The sequence below is a fragment of the Bufo gargarizans genome, chromosome 2, assembly GCF_014858855.1.
Source record: "Bufo gargarizans isolate SCDJY-AF-19 chromosome 2, ASM1485885v1, whole genome shotgun sequence".
NCBI classification, from domain to species: Eukaryota; Metazoa; Chordata; class Amphibia; order Anura; family Bufonidae; genus Bufo; species Bufo gargarizans.
In genome coordinates, this window is record NC_058081.1 from 260,120,513 (window position 1) to 260,139,935 (window position 19,423).

Sequence of the window (19,423 nt, forward strand, 5' to 3'; positions counted from 1 at the left end):
AGTACAGTACACTGGAAGCAGTGCTTCACTGTGGAGTGGTCTCTGCACTGAGCTGCTTTACATCTCCTCTCTCATGCTCTGAATTGTGGATGCAGCATCCATCCATGGGACCACTACAACTGTCACTCAGAGCAGAAGGGGGGGCTGTAAAGCAGACAACACTTCACAGTGAAGCTTCACATTCAAGGCAGAATAAAACTTCATATTCACACTATTCCTGATAGTAAAAAAATCAACATAACGTATGTTTGCCCTGCTTTGCCCAGCTCCTAACCAGTGCTGTTAGCAGTTTAACATGGTCAAAAATGCTGAAAAAGTCCCTTTACAAAGGACACTGAGTTATAAGGATTCCTTGTTGGCAATTATACATAGGAATAAATCTACCAAACAGCATATAGCACTCATTTCTTAAAATTCCAGATTAGAATTTTTCACACAGGTGCACATCCTAAAAAGTGGATCACTGCAGGTACACTTTAAACTTTTACCAGTAGCTTACCTAACCATGGATGGACTAGCCATAGACCCTACAGAGAAATTTCCCAATGGTTGATGCCCAGGTGGCAGCCATAGCCCCCCCCCCCCCCCCCCCCCTTAGTGTCGCTGGCTGTACATAATGATCTAATACTCTAAGTGTTAATTAACACTGGGATCATCAGGTACTTATGTACCTGGCTGGTGGCCGCAGATGCTCTCCTGAATTAATTTGTATAGCTATCCACAGGGTGGTGATACAGTTGAATACAACGGTGGGGCTCTGTCCCATTATTCCCCCACATAGGCCAAAGGCCACTATATGAGGCAGTGTACAAATGGCTAGGGACACATCCTGGAAGAGGCCTGAGTGGCTTGGAACATGTATTTTATTATTTTCTTCTTTCCTTGGCCACTTGAAGAGCATACTACTGGGACACTATAGGGGTCAATACTAGGGGCAGTCTAGACAGCATGCTGAAGTTAGGGCTGGCTTGTTGTGGCCAAATCTTACCTCTTAGAGCCCCCTGCTCTATAAAACATGGCAGCTGTGCTGAGTACCACAAAAGGGCAGCTTCTGGGAAGGTATTTCGTGTTGATCTCTGGTATTTGGTTCTTCGGGGGCAGTATTTTGTGCTGCATTATGGTATTGCTGAACTGGCCTACTTGTGTTTCTCTGCCTTCAGTCAATTTGGACCCGCCTACAACATGGAAACACTCCTTGCCCTGCTGTTGACCCTCACAGGCCACAAGCCACCATGTAGAAATGGTACAGGGACACATGCTGGAAAAGACTTGTGGCTTTCACTGGAGACAGTGACTTGGAACAGTATTTTATTTTTTCCTCTTTCCGTAGCCACTTAGCGAGCATACTACTGCGGTCCATATAGGGATGATTACTAGGGGACGTCCAGACAGCATGCTGAAGGCAGGGCTGGCGTATTGCTGTGGCCTGCACTCACCTCGTGCTCCATATCTTAAAGGGGTTCTCTGGGAATTAAGAAAATACTTACATATTCCTTTATTATAAATATATTCCCAAATACCTTTGATTAGTTATAATGGCTCGTTTTGTCTTGGAAGCAATCAAGTAAAATAAAATGGCTGCAGTCCTATTAGTGCACACAAACCTTGTCCTAATCATACCGGAGGATAATTACTTCACAACACTGAGCTAAAGAGCTGCCTCATCCTACTCTCTGCTCTACTTGTCAGGGATTATGATCCTGAATGCAGCTAAGAACTTTATACGAATCTCTGTAGGAATGGAGTTCATGAGTAGACATGAAGTACAGAGAGGACGGACAGGACGGACTGTGGTAATGGAGACTGCATACAAGAGCTGCTGCTCATTAGCCACATCCCCACCATCCTCTATATGTATTTCATGTCTCCTCATTAGCTCCATTCCTACATAAATTCAGCTACAGATCATATCATCTGTATTCAGGATCATAATTCCTGACAAGCAGAGCAGAGAGGAGGATGGGGCAGCTCTTTCGCTCAGTGTTGTGAAGTTACTTGTTGTAAAGGGGGAATATTACTCACCAATATTATGCGAATATTGATAATTAATATTCCTAAATAGGAGGAGCCGTCTAGTGAAGACTCCGCCTATTTATACCTTTATATAACAATAACACAATATCTTCGCTATGCCTTACACTAATCACTATACTAGCTGCATGCGCCTTACTTACTACCGCTAACAAGTACACACTACACAAAGGGTACAAGTAACACAGTATTTATTACACTACACTACGCACGCAATACTGACAACACGACACTAAATATACAGTACTCAACTACACTACACGTTCCCAAATTCCACCCACAAACTAACTATACAATACACACATACAAGTAAGGCTACTTTCACACTAGCGTTCGGGCGGATCCGTTCTGAACGGATCCGCTCATAATAATGCAGACGGAGGCTCCGTTCAGAACGGATCCGTCTGCATTATTTTTAGCATAGAACAGCTAAGTGTGAAAATAGCCTAGTACGGATCCGTCCAGACTTTCAATGTAAAGTCAATGGGGGACGGATCCGCTTGAAGATTGAGCCACATTGTGGCATCTTCAAACGGATCCGTCCCCATTGACTTACATTGAAAGTCTGGACGGATCCGCACGGATCCGCACGCCTCCGCACGGCCAGGCGGACACCCGAACGCTGCAAGCAGCGTTCAGCTGTCCGCCTGTCCGTGCGGAGGTGAGCGGAGCGGAGACTGAACGCCGCCAGACTGATGCAGTCTGAGCGGATCCGCTCCATTCAGACTGCATCAGGGCTGGACGGCTGCGTTCGGGTCCGCTCGTGAGCTCCTTCAAACGGAGCTCACGAGCGGACCAGCGAACGCTAGTGTGAAAGCAGCCTAACATTAACAACCCACCCACCTGACTAATTCTATTCCTAAGGTGTATCTACGGTGGTCGTGCTGGGGTAAAGCAGACCACAAACCAATGCAGGGGTGATAACCAAGGGAATGAGGGTATGGCAGGGGTTATCAGGGGGACCAAGGGAATGAGGGTATGGCAGGGGTTAATATAATAACCAGGGGAATGAGGGTATGGCAGGGGTTAATGGGGGTATGGCAGGGGTTAATCGTTGGTGGGATAGTGGGGGGGCTTAATAGGGTTTCGTTGGTGGGATAGTGGGGGGTTAATGGGGTTTAGTGGGGGGGTTAATAGCGATACTTAGGGTCCTGCTCGTTGTCCAGGGGGGCTCGTCAGTCCAGGGGATGATGTCCTGCCCGGTGGTATCTCGGACTACTGAGCGGAGCGCCGCCCGCCTATTTAAACTTGGCGGCGCCCGCTCGCAGTCCCACTTTTGCCGCCGTGCGCATGCGCACGGCCGGCCTGAACACGTGGGCCGGAGCGGTGATGTGACGTCACCGTGCCGGCCCGAGGATCTCGGAGCGCGCTTCCAGGGGGGGGATCCTTTGATCCTCCCGCCTGTGAAGCGGACGCCTACCTCCGGCGCTGTAATTACAGCGCCGGAGGTCAGCCACTCACAGGGGCATGGGAACTCTTTGTTCCCATGTCTCTGTTAGGCGTACCATCTCCGGCGCGATCGCATTGATCCTCTGTCCTTTGTAGAGGCCGACGCTGGACATGATTGTCCAACTGTCGGTCTCCTCCACCCCTCCAGCAGGCAGCATAATTCCGGCATATATGCCCATAGATGCTTGGGGCACATCTATAAGCATATATGAACGGACAGTACATATGGGGGCATGAAGGGGGCACATATATATCAAAGGGGGCAATATCAAGGGGGCACATATATATATCAAGGGGGCAATATCAAGGGGGCACATATATATATCAAGGGGGCAATATCAAGGGGGCACATATATATATATATATATATATCAAGAGGGTACATATCAAGGGGGCACATATATATCAAGGGGGCAATATCAAGGGGCCACATATATATCAATCCCCACAGGGGCATGAATGAGCCCCTGGGGAATATCAGAGGCAGATGGGCGCAGGTGCTGGGCACATCTGCGCACATCGCCCTCTGAGGGGATTATGCACCTGCAAATACATATATATATATATGTATGCCCCAGTAGGCATGCATATCTACCACCCTTCCTCAACACTTGTGCTGCTGTGTGATTAGGACAGGTTGTGTGTGTACTAATAGGACGGCGGCCATTTTATTTCCCCTGATAATTGCTCCCCAGACAAAATGAGCCATTAGAACTTATATGGGAATATATTTATAATAAAGTAATGTTAAAGTATTTTATTTTCTTAATTCCTGGAGAACCTATTTAATTAGAGAGAACTAGAGAAGGAGACAGAACGTTGCAGCTAGTGATGGCCACCACAGCTTCTGTAGCAGTATATTCTGCTGCACTGTGGTATTTGGTTCTGCTGGAACAGTATTTGCAGCTATTGATGGCCACAGGACAGCTTCTGCTGCACTGTGGTAGTTGGTTCTGCTGGGACAGTATTTGCAGCTATTTATGGCCACAGGACAGCTTCAGCTACAGTATATTCTGCTGCACTGTGGTAGTTGGTTCTGCTGGGACAGTATTTGCAGCTATTTATGGCCACAGGACAGCTTCAGCTACAGTATATTCTGCTGCACTGTGGTATTTGGTTCTGCTGGGACAGTATTTTGTGCTGCACTATAGTATTGCTGAGCTGCCTCCTAATCTTGGGCCCATCTAATTGTGTTGGCCCTGCCTTTTGTCAAATTTGATTCGCCTACAACATGGAGGCACTTTTAGTTTTTTTTCCAGTGCCACTTTAAGTTCCCAGACCACCCCTGAACTTAACCCTTCTGAAGTCTCATCTGTGCAAGCAGATCTCAGGAAGCTTGCAATTCAATTATGTAAAGTGAACGACAGAGACCACAAGGCAGCCCTTGGGCAAGGTCCATATTTTCCAGGTCCTCAACGTTAGCTCTTTAGAGGCTCAAAATTGCATATGATCATGTTTAAATGAGGTAGGACAACTGGACAGACATATTAATGAAAGGTGAAAGTACATGGAAGCGCAGATGTGCCATTGTCCTACCTACCATCGATTACGCAGCAAAGAGACCAAGGGGATGAGGACCTTTAAAAGGTGTATCATCCCCCCACACCAAGGATAGGAAGATAGGAAGAACTATATACAGTATGTACATGTTTTATGGTCCACTATTCCCAGTAAACACCTAAGTGGTCTAGAGGATGTAGGAATAAAGACATTTTACTATAGAAGTGTGCATATAAAAGAAAGGATGACTATATAATAAAATAACAAGAGCAGTAATAACATACTCACAGCTGCTAGTACCCAAAAAATGGAAATATATAAGTAAGGACTATACATTAAGGCATCAATGTGTAATGCAATAACCCCTCCAAACACAGCAGAAATCCCAACAACCATTTCAACGATCTGGAAAACATAAAAGAATAGGTGAAATCTGAACAGTAGCGAGACACCACTTATTCCGTTTATAAAATGGGAAAAATATAAATATGTGAACAACAGTGTGCATGTTTTATATACATATGTTCCAACTAAAATATATAATTAGAGATAAGCGAATCGGAGCTGATGAAGTGGAGTTAGTTACAAATTTCAGGAAAAATTCTATTTGCACTGAATGCGAATTTCCTTGCCCTCCGTAGTAACGAATCACATTTTTCCTAAAATGGCAGCTGCCAAAAAAAGGTATTCAAGGTGTAGGGAAAGGTTAGAGAGGAATCATTCCACAGCATTTCTGTTGAACAGGGATCAGTCGGGGAGGTAACAGCCTGGGTAATAGGAATAGTCCGATTACCCCTTGCTGCACTGACTGAGGATCCAAATTGCCATTATACAGATCTGTAATTCCATCAAACTGTTCTTATTAGGGTGCAAGTGCTGTTTCATACAGGCATTAACAGGGTTCATCACAAGGAAATATTTCTACATTTTATTTGCCCTAGTGCGGTGCAGTTACATGTCCTAAAACATTTTTTGGCTTTACTTAGGTGGAAAAAAGGGGCTTATTAGCCGTTGTGTGGTGAAGTGCGAAAATTACAGCCCTTTTTGTCGTGCATTAGTGGCAAAAGTAAGATATATTTTCTGCTCTTTGCTCAGTGGTGAACTTATCTGTTTCAAAGCCCTTTTTTTCATGTATTAGTGGAAAAAGGAAAAATATCTTTGCCGCTCAGCAGTGCAGTGAGATATTTTACAGCCCACTTTGCCATGTATTAGTGGCGAAATACAAATATATTTGCCCTTCATAGTTGTTCTCACTAAAAGTATGTTCACTGCCTATTAGGACGGTTAAAATTTTAATGTTAGTTATGAGATCACCTGGGTGTCAATGAATGTCTTAATTATCATGAAATGTGACTTAGAGTCTCTTAGGTATATACACTATTGTTGAGATATACATTTAGGTCACGCATATGTCTAATATGGGTTTCACTTGTTTTTGAATCATGTATACTTGGTATTTGATACACAATTTAATGAATTTTATCATGTTTTGTACTCAATCATGCTATTGATTAATTGATGTGGAATATGCTATATATATATTAGGGCTGCGCATCTTCACTCGTCTCACGATTCGATGCGATTACGATTATCAAGTCCACGATTCGATTCGATTCGATTCGGCGATGCATCACGATGCATCAAGATTATTACCCAAGTCCCCTTGTTTTTCAATTTTACATCAAAAAATTAATTCAATCAGTCAGAAATTGCACAAAAATATTTATTTGTATCTATTGTCAGGCGGATCCGTCTGACAAATGCATTGAAATACCGGATCTGTCTCTCCGGTGTCATCTGGAAAAACGGATCCGGTGTTTATTTTTTTCACAGATTTAAAGGTCTGCGCAGATCGGAAGAACGGATCCGTCAATGCAGCAATTTTAATGCCGGATCTGGCACTAATACATTTCAATATAAGTTTAAAGCTGGATCCGGCAAGTGTTCAGGATTTTTGGCCGGAGAGAAAACTGCAGCATGCTGCGGTATTCTCTCCGGTCAAAAAACGTAAGAGGGACTGAACTGATGCCTTCCTGAACGGATTGCTCTCCATTCAGAATGCATTAGGATAAAACTGGTCAGTTCTTTTCCGGTATTGAGCTCCTAGGACGGAACTCAGCGCCGGAAAAGAAAAACGCAAGTGTGAAAGAACCTGAGAGACCATCAGTATTAGGCTAGTTTCACACTAGCGTTCGTCGGTCCGTTCGTGAGCTCCGTTTGAAGGGGCTCACGAGCGGACCCGAACGCCTCCGTCCAGCCCTGATGCAGTCTGAATGGAGCGGATCCGCTCAGACTGCATCAGTCTGGCGGCGTTCAGCCTCCGCTCCGCTCGCCTCCGCACGGACAGGCGGACAGCTGAACGCTGCTTGCAGCGTTCGGGTGTCCGCCTGGCCGTGCGGAGGCGAGCGGATCCGTCCAGACTTACAATGTAAGTCAATGGGAACGGATCCGCTTGAAGATGTCACCATATGGCTCAATCTTCAAGCGGATCCGTCCCCCATTGACTTTACATTGAAAGTCTGGACGGATCCGCTCAGGCATCTTGCGCACTTAGAAAATTTTCTAAGTTATTAATGCAGACGGAACCGTACTGAACGGAGCCTCCGTCTGCATTAATATGATCGGATCCGTTCAGAACGGATCCGATCAAGCGCTAGTGTGAAAGTAGCCTTAGTCCTGGAGGTTTCAGGTTGATAGATCCTGTGTATCCACAATCACCATCCTCTCAGTAGGGACTGATACACGTGTGAAGGGGCTCTGATGGTGCAGGATCAGTAACTGTCAGTAAATCTGACACCCCAGCAGTTTCAGATCCCTGCCCTTAGCTGAGAGTTGTCAGTGTGGATCACCTCCTGCTGGGAGCAATCTCCTGAATAGTGTGAGATAAATGTAGACATTCCCAGACTGGCCACTAGGGGCCGCTGTTTGACCGCCTTTCATAGACCCGGAACCTAAAGTTCCGTCCACTGTAGACGGAGGGGAAGAATAAGAAGATACACAACCGGAAAAATAAAGAAGAAACATGGCGCGGGCGGCAAAGGTATGAGAAGCGGCAATATGAGCTGTGTAGGTGGCAGGCGGTAGGTGTATATGCTGTGTAGGTGGCAGGCGCTTTGGAGGTAGATAACTCACCTCGCCGCCAGCCACCGCACGTCCGCACTGCCGCCTGCTTCTGAGTGTCTGACTGGGAGCCGGAGATGCGCGGAAACCACGCCTCCGGCTCCTCCTCACTCAGTCAGACCCGGCTCACTCAATGTTGTGGCCACCCCCTCTGACATGTCAGCGGGAGGCGGGAAAGAAGGCGCCCAAAAACTTTTTTCCGACTCGGCTGCACGGCGGACGCGTCGCTAACGTCATTAACATGCATCGATTATTTAAAGCAACCGCATCGATGCAGAATCGCTGGGGGTCGAATTGCGATGCATCGCTGCATCGATTATATTCGACAGCCCTAATATATATGCTATGTGCACTCCCCCTTTGTAGCACTGCTTGAAAAAGGTTCCAGTGTGCGAACCAAAACTTTGTTATTTGGTGAATAAACTACACGCTTTTACTTAAGGAAGTGCCGTGGATTTCCTTGGATTGTAGCCATTTATTAGCCTGGATCGCTTCATCAGCCGCTGGCACCCGCCATCATTTAATACTGCTGTGCTGTTCACACTTGTTTGATACACTGCTGTCCTAATAGGCAGTGACATACTTATCTGTTTAAAAGCCTTTTGTGTAAAAATATAAAAAAAACTTGGGCCTAATTGCTGTCCAGCTGTGCAGTGAGATATTTTACAGCCCAGTTTGATGTTTATTACTGGCAAAATAACAAATATATTTGCAGTTTAAGGTTGTTCTTATCTGTTGAAAAGCCTTTCTTGTAAAAATTGAAAACAATTAGAGCCTAATTGCTATTCAGCGGCGCAGTGATATATTCTAAAGCCCTGTTTGCTGTGTATTAGTGGCAAAATAAAAAATATTTGATCTAACATTTGGTTATTTGATCTAACAGTATGGCAGGCAGAGAAGTGCCAGGCCCTGCACAGGGGCGTGCAAGAGACCTAAATGTTTCTGGCGCAGGCAGATGTCGCAGCAGAGTAAAGGGCCGTGGCAGGAGAGGTCACTTCCAGAGGCCTGAGCTCCCGGTGTCAGCTAGCGGTCGTGTTGTGACCAGCAACCCAGAGGTTCTTACTTACATCAGACACCCCCAGCCAAGAGTCAGTGGGTTCGTCAGACACAACCCTTAGAGGGCCCTGTGCCCTCACCTGTCCTCAACCTGCCTCTGTCCTTTTCAGTTTCTTCACCGCGAGAAGTATTATACGCTTTAGGCTCTGCTCCACTTTTCAGCGAGGAAGAGCTACTAGAGGCCAGTCAGCAGCTACTGCCCAGCCAAGATGTGTAGAGACATCTGCCGCTTCCTCTGCTAGGCGGGCAAGTAGTGATGAGGAGAGTGGTGTGGGAGCTGGTGTTGAGAGCGGTCAGGCTCCTGATCCAGAGACGGTTGAGGAGGACATCAGTGACGTGCAGACACTATTCGATGATTATGATGTAGCCGATTGCACTTGGGAGCTGGGTGACGAAGCGGCATCATCAGGAGAAGAGGGTGGCAGCTTGCCTAAGACCCAGCAGTGGAACCAGCAAGTCGCTAGCGTGGACGGGAGTCAGCAGGGTGGCAGCAGTGGGAGGTCGGCAGCCAAACGCACCCTGGGTAGACCACCCGCTTCGCGGGAGCCTACCTCCCCGGAAAGTCACTGTGAAGGGGCTCAAGGAGGCAGCGGCGGTAGCATTCAGTCAGTGCGTAGTGTTGGGGGTAAAATCACCTACTCGGCGGTGTGGCAGTTTTTTTTTAAGCCGTCGGAAGAGGTGAACGTGGCCGTATGAAGAATCTGAGGGCAGAGGGTGAAGTGTGGCCAGGGTGCCAATGTTATGCAGCGTCAACATATGCAGCGTCGCCATAAAGAGGCCTGGGACAACCATGGCTCTGATATGGTGGTCCAGCCTGCCGCAGCAACCGCTGCATCACCCACTATCACGCACCCGGTTTCTGGCAGTCAAGGCTTTACTACCTTAGCTGAAGGGAGCTGTCTGTCCTTCCCATTATCTGCCGGTCCTGATGCTCCTGCTCATTCTACTCCTAGTCACGTAGCGAAGCGATTGCCAAGAGACATCAGTATGTGTGCACTCATCCAATGGTGCAGAAGCTGAATGTTGCTGGTGCTGCCGTCTCTCCCTTTCCAAGTGTTGCACTTTGCACCTTTCAGAGAACTGATGGTTTGTGCCGAGCAGAGGTGGAGAGTCCCAAGCCATCATTTCTTTGCCAAAAAGGCAGTACCATCCCTGCACACACAGAACAGAAGGTGGGCCAAATCTTGAGCCTGTCGGTGTCTGCCAAAGTGCACAGCAGCGCCGACGTGTGGAGCTGTAACTACGGTCAGGGACAATACATGTCCTTTACGGCACAGCCACAACCATGTGGTTCCTGCACAGCCACACCAACAATTTGGCCAGGTGACGCCACTTTCGCCTCCACGTTGCCATGCTATTGGTCCAGCGACAATGTCCGCCTCTGTCTCCTCATCCTCCACCCTGTCCTCAGCCTCCACTGCAGGGACAATGCATAGTGCCCCCCAGCATACCACATGTGCAGAGCATGGCTGAGTCACACAGGGGAGGAACTGCTTCATGTCCTTCAGCAAGAAATTGAATCCTAACTTTCTCTGCGACAACTAAAAATCGGAACCATGGTGACAGACAACGGGAAGAACATTGTGTCGGTGCTGCTTTAAGGAGGGCTTAGCCATGCAGCCTGCATGGCAAACGTGTTCAATCTGGTTGTCAAGCGGTCCCTGAAGTCTTCCACCCATCTGCAAGACATCCTAAAAATGGCCAGGAAACTTTGCATGCACTTCAGCCACTCATACACCGCAAAGCACACCCTCCTTGAGCTGAGGCGGCATCCCCCAACATAGGCTGATATGCAACGTTTCCACCCGTTGGAATTCCATCCTCCATATGTTGGACCGACTGTATGAACAGAGAAAGGCCATCAACGATTTCCTGGTGATCCAAGCGGACAGGAGTATTCCCCTGTGTAACGTCGATGTAGGCAAGTGGCAGCTCATGCGTGACCTCTGCCGTTTGCTCAGGCACTTTGAGGAGGCCACATTATTTGCCAGTCGCCAGGACTACGGGATGAACGATGTCATTCCACTGCTTCATGTCCTGGAACAGATGCTGGTAAATATGGCTGGTCAGGGTACTGGAGACATGGTGCCTAGATCTTATGGCCACATGAGCCCTGTGGGGGCTGAACTGGAGGAGGAGGACATTGGAGCACAAGCAATGTCTAGCGAAATGGATGGTTTTGCTACACAGGTGACAGGAAAGGAGGAGCAGGAGCAGCCAGAGGAGCTACAGGGCGAGGAGGAAGATGAAGCAGAGAACCCAAAAACAACGTGGCAGTATGCAGTGGAGATGGAGGCAGGGAGTCCCTCCGAGTCACTTGCGCGAATGGCCCGCTTATTGTCACCATTCGGCAGAGGGATGACTTCTGGATCACCACCTTGTGGACCCTCGCTACTGGTCCAAAATGGGGGCCCTTTTTATACCCGCTGAGAGGGAGGAAACACTGAACTACTATAGAGACATCCTATATAGTCAGTTGGCCGCTGCCTATGTGCGCCATCGCCCGTCCTCTCGCAGGTCTGACCAGGGGGCCCTCTGCGCTCACGTTCCAGTGCCATGACTGCTGGGGAGGGGTGGGGTGGCAGGAGCAGTACCAGCTCTATCAGCAGCAGCCTAAGTCTACAGTCGCTGATGAGCAGCTTTCTTCACCCACATGTGGCCTTCTCATGCTACTCCTACCTCCCCTCTATGTCACCTTGCCACTCTGTGGCCTCCTGAGGCTGCCGTAACCTACAGACTCTGTCATTGGGCTACTCTGTGGTCTCCTCGTGCTACTGCCACCTCCACACTATGTCACCTTGCCACTCTGTGGTCTCCTGATGCTGCCGCCACCTCCACACTATCTCACCTTTCCACTCTCTGGTCTCCTGATGCTGCCGCCACCTCCACACTATGTCACCTTGCCACTCTGTGGTCTCCTCATGCTGCTGCCACCTCCACACTCTGTCATTGTGCCACTCTGTGGCCTCCTGATGCTGCCACCACCTCCACACTCCGCGGCCTCCTGATGCTGCTGCCACCTCCAGACTCTGTCATTGGGCCACTCTGTGGTCTCCTTATGCTGCCTTCACTTCAGCACAATGTCATAGGGCCACTCTGTGGACTTCTCATGCTGTTCCCACCCTCCCTACTTCATGACTGGGCCACTATTGAGCCTTTTTGGCTTGGCTGACATCATCATTTATTTGACCCTTCTTCTGATTTGTCAGAAGGAAGGTAAAATGAGATGCACAACAGATCCTGTCTGTGTAGCAGCTGTAAGGCCTGTATGGTCCCATCAGAATTGGCTTGTGATTTGGTAGCCAAAAGCAGGAGTGGGTACAAAACACAGAAGACTTGCAAATATTCAGTTCACATGTCATCTCTGTTTTAGATCCACTCCTGTTTTTTTGGCATTAGCAATACTGAAAGATTACTGACCAAATGCTGACCGAGTGAAGGCGGATGCTCCACAAACAGGGTCCGTTTTTTGTGGGTTATTGTTTTGACGGATCAGAGGAAGGGCAAAATAATCAGTGACGTCCACACACACTTACTGCTGACACCCTCTCTACTTGTATAAGCGTTTAATAGAACAGGTTCTGTGGACATCTATGTGGAATCAGCTGACGACGGTGTAAAAGGAGTGCGCTTCTTCTTGGCGCTAACATCGACCTGTAAGGCTGAGTTTATACTTGAGTTATTTGGTTAGTTTTGGCCCCGTGACTGCCCAAATAAATGAAGTGCGCAGTGATTCTAAGTGCGACGCCTGTCTTCTGCATGTCTCACGGACTCACAGTATTATTTCACTATCAAAGCAGACTCCCTATGCGTGTTAGTGCAAGGCACAGTATACGTCACCACTATAAAGGCTCTGTGCAGCCAAGAAATAGGCTTTTAACATAATTTTCCCCAAGAATTCGGCGAACCGGCAATTCGAATTTTTACTAAATTCACTTATCTCTATATATCATGTAGTAAAGTAGATCATTTTAATTAAAAGGTGTTTTCCAAGTGTTTGTTTGCTGATCAGTGGGAGTCCGACACCCAGGATCCCCACCAGTCAGCTGTTTAAGAAGGTAGAGGTGCTCGCAGTAGAGCCGCGGCCTTCTCCAGATTTTCCTAGGCAGTGTGACATCACGTTCATCGGTCACATGGCCTAGACGCGGCTCAGCCCCATTAGAATGAATGGGGCCAGGCTGCGATACCAAGCACAGCTGCTATACAATGTACAGTTATACAATGGTAAACAGAGAGAAGGGCACAGCGCTACCGCAAGCACCCGTGCCTTCTCAAACAGCTGATTAGACCTCCAACGATCAGATACCGATGACCTATCCAGATCACTAAAAACACTTGAAAAACCCCTTTATTACAATATTTAAACTGTGGGCTTTTTTATAAAGAGAAAAAAAAAAAAAAGAACAAAAAAATATACATTTTCCACAAATGAATATCATACAAAACATTCATAACAAATCTGTCTTACAGAGTAGGACTTAATTGTTCGAATAGGAAACTGGACATTGTGTAGACTGCTTGAACTTCCGCAGGCAGTACCCTAGGGAATATAAGGTATTTAGACATCACTATAAGTAGAAAACATAACATAATGTCCAAATGTTATTAAAAGGGCCAGTCAAGACTTTAAAATTAATGAGCTATAACATTTACAGAGCTGTGAGTGTAATTTCAAGATCACACCAAGATAACCACTCTGACACTACCCGTGGTAACTTGAAAGCATCAGACGGGAAGAAGATTACACGCCCTTCAGGTAGCTGCCCCCTAGGCAACAAAATTATTGGGGCTTGGCTCTCGGGAACAGGGAAGGGTGGGGCTAGAAAAAAATTCCAAAACTCAGCAGAACAGGGGAAATTCGGGCAATTACTTGATTCACATTTATTAACATGGTGACAGGTCCTTTTTGCCTCATTGCATTCTGTCAGTCATGACTTTTTTTTTTAAAGCTACATATGTTGCACTTTGATGTCTTATTCTTTCTGATGAGTCATACTACTGTATGGTAGCATTTAATTTCTAGTTAAGTATGGTGAAATACAAAAAAAAAAAAAAAAAAAACAACAATAAAAACTGTAATTCTATCTTTTTTATTTTTATTATTTATATACAGGCCAAGTCATGTGCCAGGATGTACCCTATAATATCTACCGGTATATGTTTCTTGTATTTTTGTATTGTGGTGTGATCATTTAATTTGTCATCTGCCATGAATATGTGCCTATTAGAGGATTGCAGATTTAAGTCATACCGTGGGAGTTAAAAAAATACAACATATACAGTATATTATCTACTACTCCTAGAAAAAAAAATCCTTTCAAATCCTAAGGGGTTAAAGAGGACCTTTCATGGGTCCAGACATTATAAAATAACTAGCAGGTTATGTAGGGCACTGTGCACGAATGTAATATTGCTTACTACTTTGTCTGGGCGCCACTCAGTTTGCCTGCTGTGCCCCCCTGCAGTTTTCCTGGCTGATATGCTAATCAATAGCATCGGTACAGGGAGGAGGAGACTGCCCTGTTTCTCAATGGGTGTCTCCTTCTCCCTGGCTGTAGCGTGGTCCAATCACAGAACAGATAAGATAAAAAATAAAAATAAAAAAACTCACCTTCTCCCTGGCTGTGAGGCTCTCTGCTGTGATTTGACTGCGCTATAGCCAGGGAGACGCCCATTGAGAAACAGGGCTAGGGCTGCAGTAAACGATTATTTTAGTAATAGAGTATTCTATCGATTATTTTTTACGATTAATCGAGTAATCTAATAAAATAAAAAAATTAATAGACTGTTTTCTTTTATAAAAACTCATCAGACGCCCTGCCATCAGTCACCAACACCCTTTGTTCCCCCCTGTGCAATCAGCCCAAGTGCATCAGTTCCCCCAGTGCCATCAGCTCCACTATCCCCCCAGTGCCTTCAGCTTTCCCTCACCCCAGTGCCTTCAGCTTTCCCTCACCCCAGTGCCTTCAGCTTTCCCTCACCCCAGTGCCATCAGTCCCTCCATGCCATCCATTGCCATGTCCCCCACTCCCCCAGTGCCATCAGATCAGCCCCTCCATGTCCCCCACTCCCCCAATGCCATTAGATCAGCTCCTCCATGTCCCCCACTACTCCAGTGCCATCAGATCAGCCCCTCCATGTCCCCCACTCCCCCAGTGCCATCAGATCAGCCCCTCCATGTCCCCCAGTGCCATCAGATCAGCCCCTCCATGTACCCCACTTCCATCAGATCAGCCCCTCCATGTCCCCTACTCCCCCAGTGCCATCAGATCAGCCCCTCCATGTCCCCCAGTGCCATCAGATCAGCCCCTCCATGTCCCCCAGTGCCATCAGATCAGCCCCTCCATGTCCCCCAGTGCCATCAGATCAGCCCCTCCATGTCCCCCAGTGCCATCAGATCAGCCCCTCCATGTCCCCCAGTGCCATCAGATCAGCCCCTCCATGTCCCCCAGTGCCATCAGATCAGCTCCTCCATGTCCCCCACTGCCATCAGTCAGCCCCATCCATGTCCCCCACTCCCATCTGCCCCTCCATGACATCCATTCCCGGCTGTCCCCCTTCAGTGCCATGTTCCCAGCGCCAGTGAAATTAAATACTTACCTTTCCTGTAGTGTCACCGCTCCACAGCTCCTTCCTCTTCTTCTCCGCGCACTGCACTGGATCCTTACGTGCACTGTGACCTGACAATGTGTCAGGATCCAGTGCAGCGCGGTACAGGCCGGCGGGTGACCACGGAGCGGTAAGTAATAGCAAGAGCTTCACTCCCGCTTTGTGGTCACATGACACAAAACTAATCCTTGATGCAGATTATTATTTTTAGTTTTTTTGTTCAATTCAATCGAGTAATCGTTTCAGACCTAAACAGGGCAGTCTCCTTCTCCTTGTACCGATACTCTTCATTAGCATACCAGCTGGGAAAACTGCAGTGGGCACAGCGGGCAAACTGAGTGGCGCCCAGACAAACTAGTAAGAAATATTACATCTGTGCACAGTAGCCTAAATAACCTGCTAGTTATTTAATAATTTCTGGACCCATGAAAGGTCCTCTTTAAACTAGACCAGTGATGTCACGACTATTGGTAACGTGGCCTAGGTGCAGCTCAGATTTATTCACATGACCGATGGCCGTGATGTCACTGGCCTAGGATAAGCAGTGAAAAGGCTACAGTGCTCACAAGAGGGTGGGGCTTTCTCAAGAAGCTGATCGGCGGGGGTCTTAGGTGTTCTACTCCCACCAAATAGATGCTGATGACCTATCCAGAGGACAACTGGAAAATAAAATTCCTGCAACACACACACTCATCTGGTTATGTTGATAGAGAAATAAAAAAGAAAAAAAAAGAAAAGTAGGGTTCTCAAAATGTAAAAACACTTTTTTCCATTAAAAATTGTTTTACTTTGCAAAAAATAACATTATACTTTTAGTTCTATTTTACCATTTTCCTATAACACTCCGTCTCCCACTTGCACCAGAGGCAATGGAAGCCCACTCCATCTAACTACACAGATGCCGCAGTTGCTACTGACCACAGCATCTGAGGGTTTAAACCTCTGGAATCAGCACCTTCTCAAATTCTGCTGGAGGGAGATTTCATCTGAGTAACATCCACACATTTCCTTGCGACCTATGACATACATGTATGTCATTGGGCATTGGCCTACTGTGTGCTGCCGAACAACAATGTTGAATGTTTTCTATAATAATAAAAAAGGTACTTACTCCTGTAACCAGGCAACAGTCTACACTCGATCGTGCAGAAACAATCACTGTTGTTGCCATAAAAATTTCCATGAGAATAAGAAGAATCACATTGAAATTTATCTATAAAGAAAATCAACCTTAAGATAAGGCAGGTAAAATGGATGAGACAATTACACAATTTATTAAGAACTCTTAATAGGGGATATTCTATTTAGATTAAGTCATCCACAGGTGCGTCGTGATCAGTGAGGGTCCCAGCGGTAGGACCCCGACCAAATAGTTATCTCCAGGGGTCGAGTCGAGGGGGAACGCGTGGGAACGGCGTTCCTGCACTTTTTTCATTGCAGGAACGCCGTTCCCTTTCAGGGCAAAAGGACCAGGAGGAGAAGCGGTTAAATCAGATTCACAGGGGGCGGAGCGGAGGCGAGGCCCTGCGTGACTCGCACTGTGCAGGGCAGGCTAAGTGAGGAGGGAGGGGGAGCGGCTTCAGTTGAGGAGGGAAGAGGAAGCTGTGTGCAGCGGTGCTGGGTTGGCTGCGAGTGACTCACTGACTGACTCCCCCCCCTCCGGCTGAGAGCTCCTCTCCTCCTATCCTGAGCCTGCGACTGCCTGACTGTCTGCTGAGGTGAGTGTGGCTGGACCATCCGACTGGACAGGGGTCCTGGTGGTCCGGTCCAGACCAGTCTAAGTGTCTGTGACTGTCCCTGAGTGAGTCCGGAGGCCCTAACCCGCCTGGTGGGAGCGCCGGTGGCCAGCAGCCCCAGACCAGACCAGTCAATACCCCCTCCTTTATCTCAGTCAGTACTCTCATCAGATGTGAATGCAGGCAGCACAGCAGCAGGCCAGAAGCGATCGAACAGCCAAGATTAATGTGCACAGCCTGGGTGGGAGGCCCCCCTTACCCTGGCCTTAGGCAAGTGATAACTGCCCCCCTCCCCTCCTCAATCTTAGGCAAGTGACAAACTCAGCTCTGCTACATCTACAATGAGAAACTACAACTAATGTAATGCCAAACTGCAGTTCCTCTATGTGATTGTGATGCCTTAGATAGCTTCCACTGGACCCACAGGCTGTGGGTCCAAAGGAAGCTATCCAAGGCATCACAATCACATAGAGGAACTGCAGTTTGGCACTACATTTGTTGTAGTTGCTCATTGTAGATATAGCAGAGCTGAGTTTGTCACTTGCCTAAGAATGAGGGGGGGCAGTTTGTCACTTGCCTAAGGGAGGCCTCCCACTGTGCACATTAATCCTGGCTGATCGATCGCTGCTGCTCTCACATCTGATGAGAGATTTCCTAAGGGGGTATTGACGGGCTGGTGGATGAGGGCAGCCACCTAGTCCTGCCTATGGATCACACAGTGTGCACTTAGTTATGCCCAGGCCCCATGCCAGGGGGTCCCTGATGTATTAACTGACCAATAACATGGAGATCCCAGTGCCAGCTGCCTTGCAGAAGAAGTATATGTCAATCATCCACCAGCAAGGCAGCTGGCACTGGGATCTCCATGTTTATTTCACTTTAATTCTGCAGTTGTTTGTGTAAACTGGCACTTTACAATAAATGTTGCACTGAATTTTCAGCAATTTTTTTTTTGGGGGGGGACGGGACGGGGGGACTGGGGGTTGCAGTGGATCTTGGGTGAGTTCCCACACTTTTTTTCCCAGGACTTGACCCTTGGTTATCTCCTATCCTGTAGATAGGGGATAACTTAATCTAACTAGAATTCCCCTTTAATAGCAACTTAAGGAATAAACCCAACACACATCATTTGCAACTGATATAAGATTAAGGGGGTTTTACTGCAGTTTTGGCCACTTTTGGTAGCACAAATAATTGTTTTATGTAAAAAAAAATTATCACTAAAATTCTTGTAAAATGATTAGCTCTTATCCCTATATGTAGCCGTACAATAAACTTACTTTTCCAGCAATGGGTGATGGTTATAAATCTAATTGCTACTTACATTTATTGCTGTTGGATTAATTGCAAGTTTACATCCAAACCATATAAGACAGGTTGTAGTGATTGAAAAAGTGGATACAAATAAAATCTGATAATGCGAGATCTAAAAGAAAATAACATTATATCATTTTTAAATCTATTAAAATACAAACCGGATTCCAAAAAAGGTGGGACACTATACAAATCGTGAATAAAAACTGAATGCAATGATGTGGAGGTGCCAACTTCTAATATTTTATTCAGAATAGAACATAAATCACGGAACAAAAGTTTAAACTGAGAAAATGTACCATTTTAAAGAGGAAGTGAGGCCGTAAGTAAGGGGAAAACTCAAGGAAAACAGTGGTATGTGAAGAAACTAAAGATTGCTTTATGCATAATGCTGCTGCAGCGGTAACATATGCCAAAATTGATTTGTTTGATGAAAACATGACAGTTATCCTTTAAACTATACATTCAGAAAAAAGGGCTAAGACATGTATGGAATTACTTACAACATTATCCTTAGTCTTCAGCACTGCAAAATTCACAACAGCCGCAGGTAGACACTGTAATTAAAAATCCAATAAAAAGCCTATTAGCAACTAACATAATCATGG

General features: G+C 46.8%; 1 protein-coding gene across 2 annotated transcripts in view; it reads right to left on the reverse strand.

The window, feature by feature from the left end:
- Nucleotides 1–19,423, reverse strand: part of MLC1 (modulator of VRAC current 1) — a 40,940-nt gene that overhangs the window by 12,691 nt on the left and 8,826 nt on the right. For both annotated transcript variants that reach the window (XM_044276874.1, XM_044276873.1), the window contains exons 3-7: nt 19,319–19,372; nt 18,826–18,927; nt 16,877–16,978; nt 13,625–13,696; nt 5,269–5,385 (exon numbers count right to left, since the gene is read on the reverse strand). In XM_044276874.1, coding sequence (XP_044132809.1) covers nt 5,269–5,385; nt 13,625–13,696; nt 16,877–16,978; nt 18,826–18,927; nt 19,319–19,372 — 447 coding nt within the window. The remainder of the gene's footprint in view (nt 1–5,268; nt 5,386–13,624; nt 13,697–16,876; nt 16,979–18,825; nt 18,928–19,318; nt 19,373–19,423) is intronic.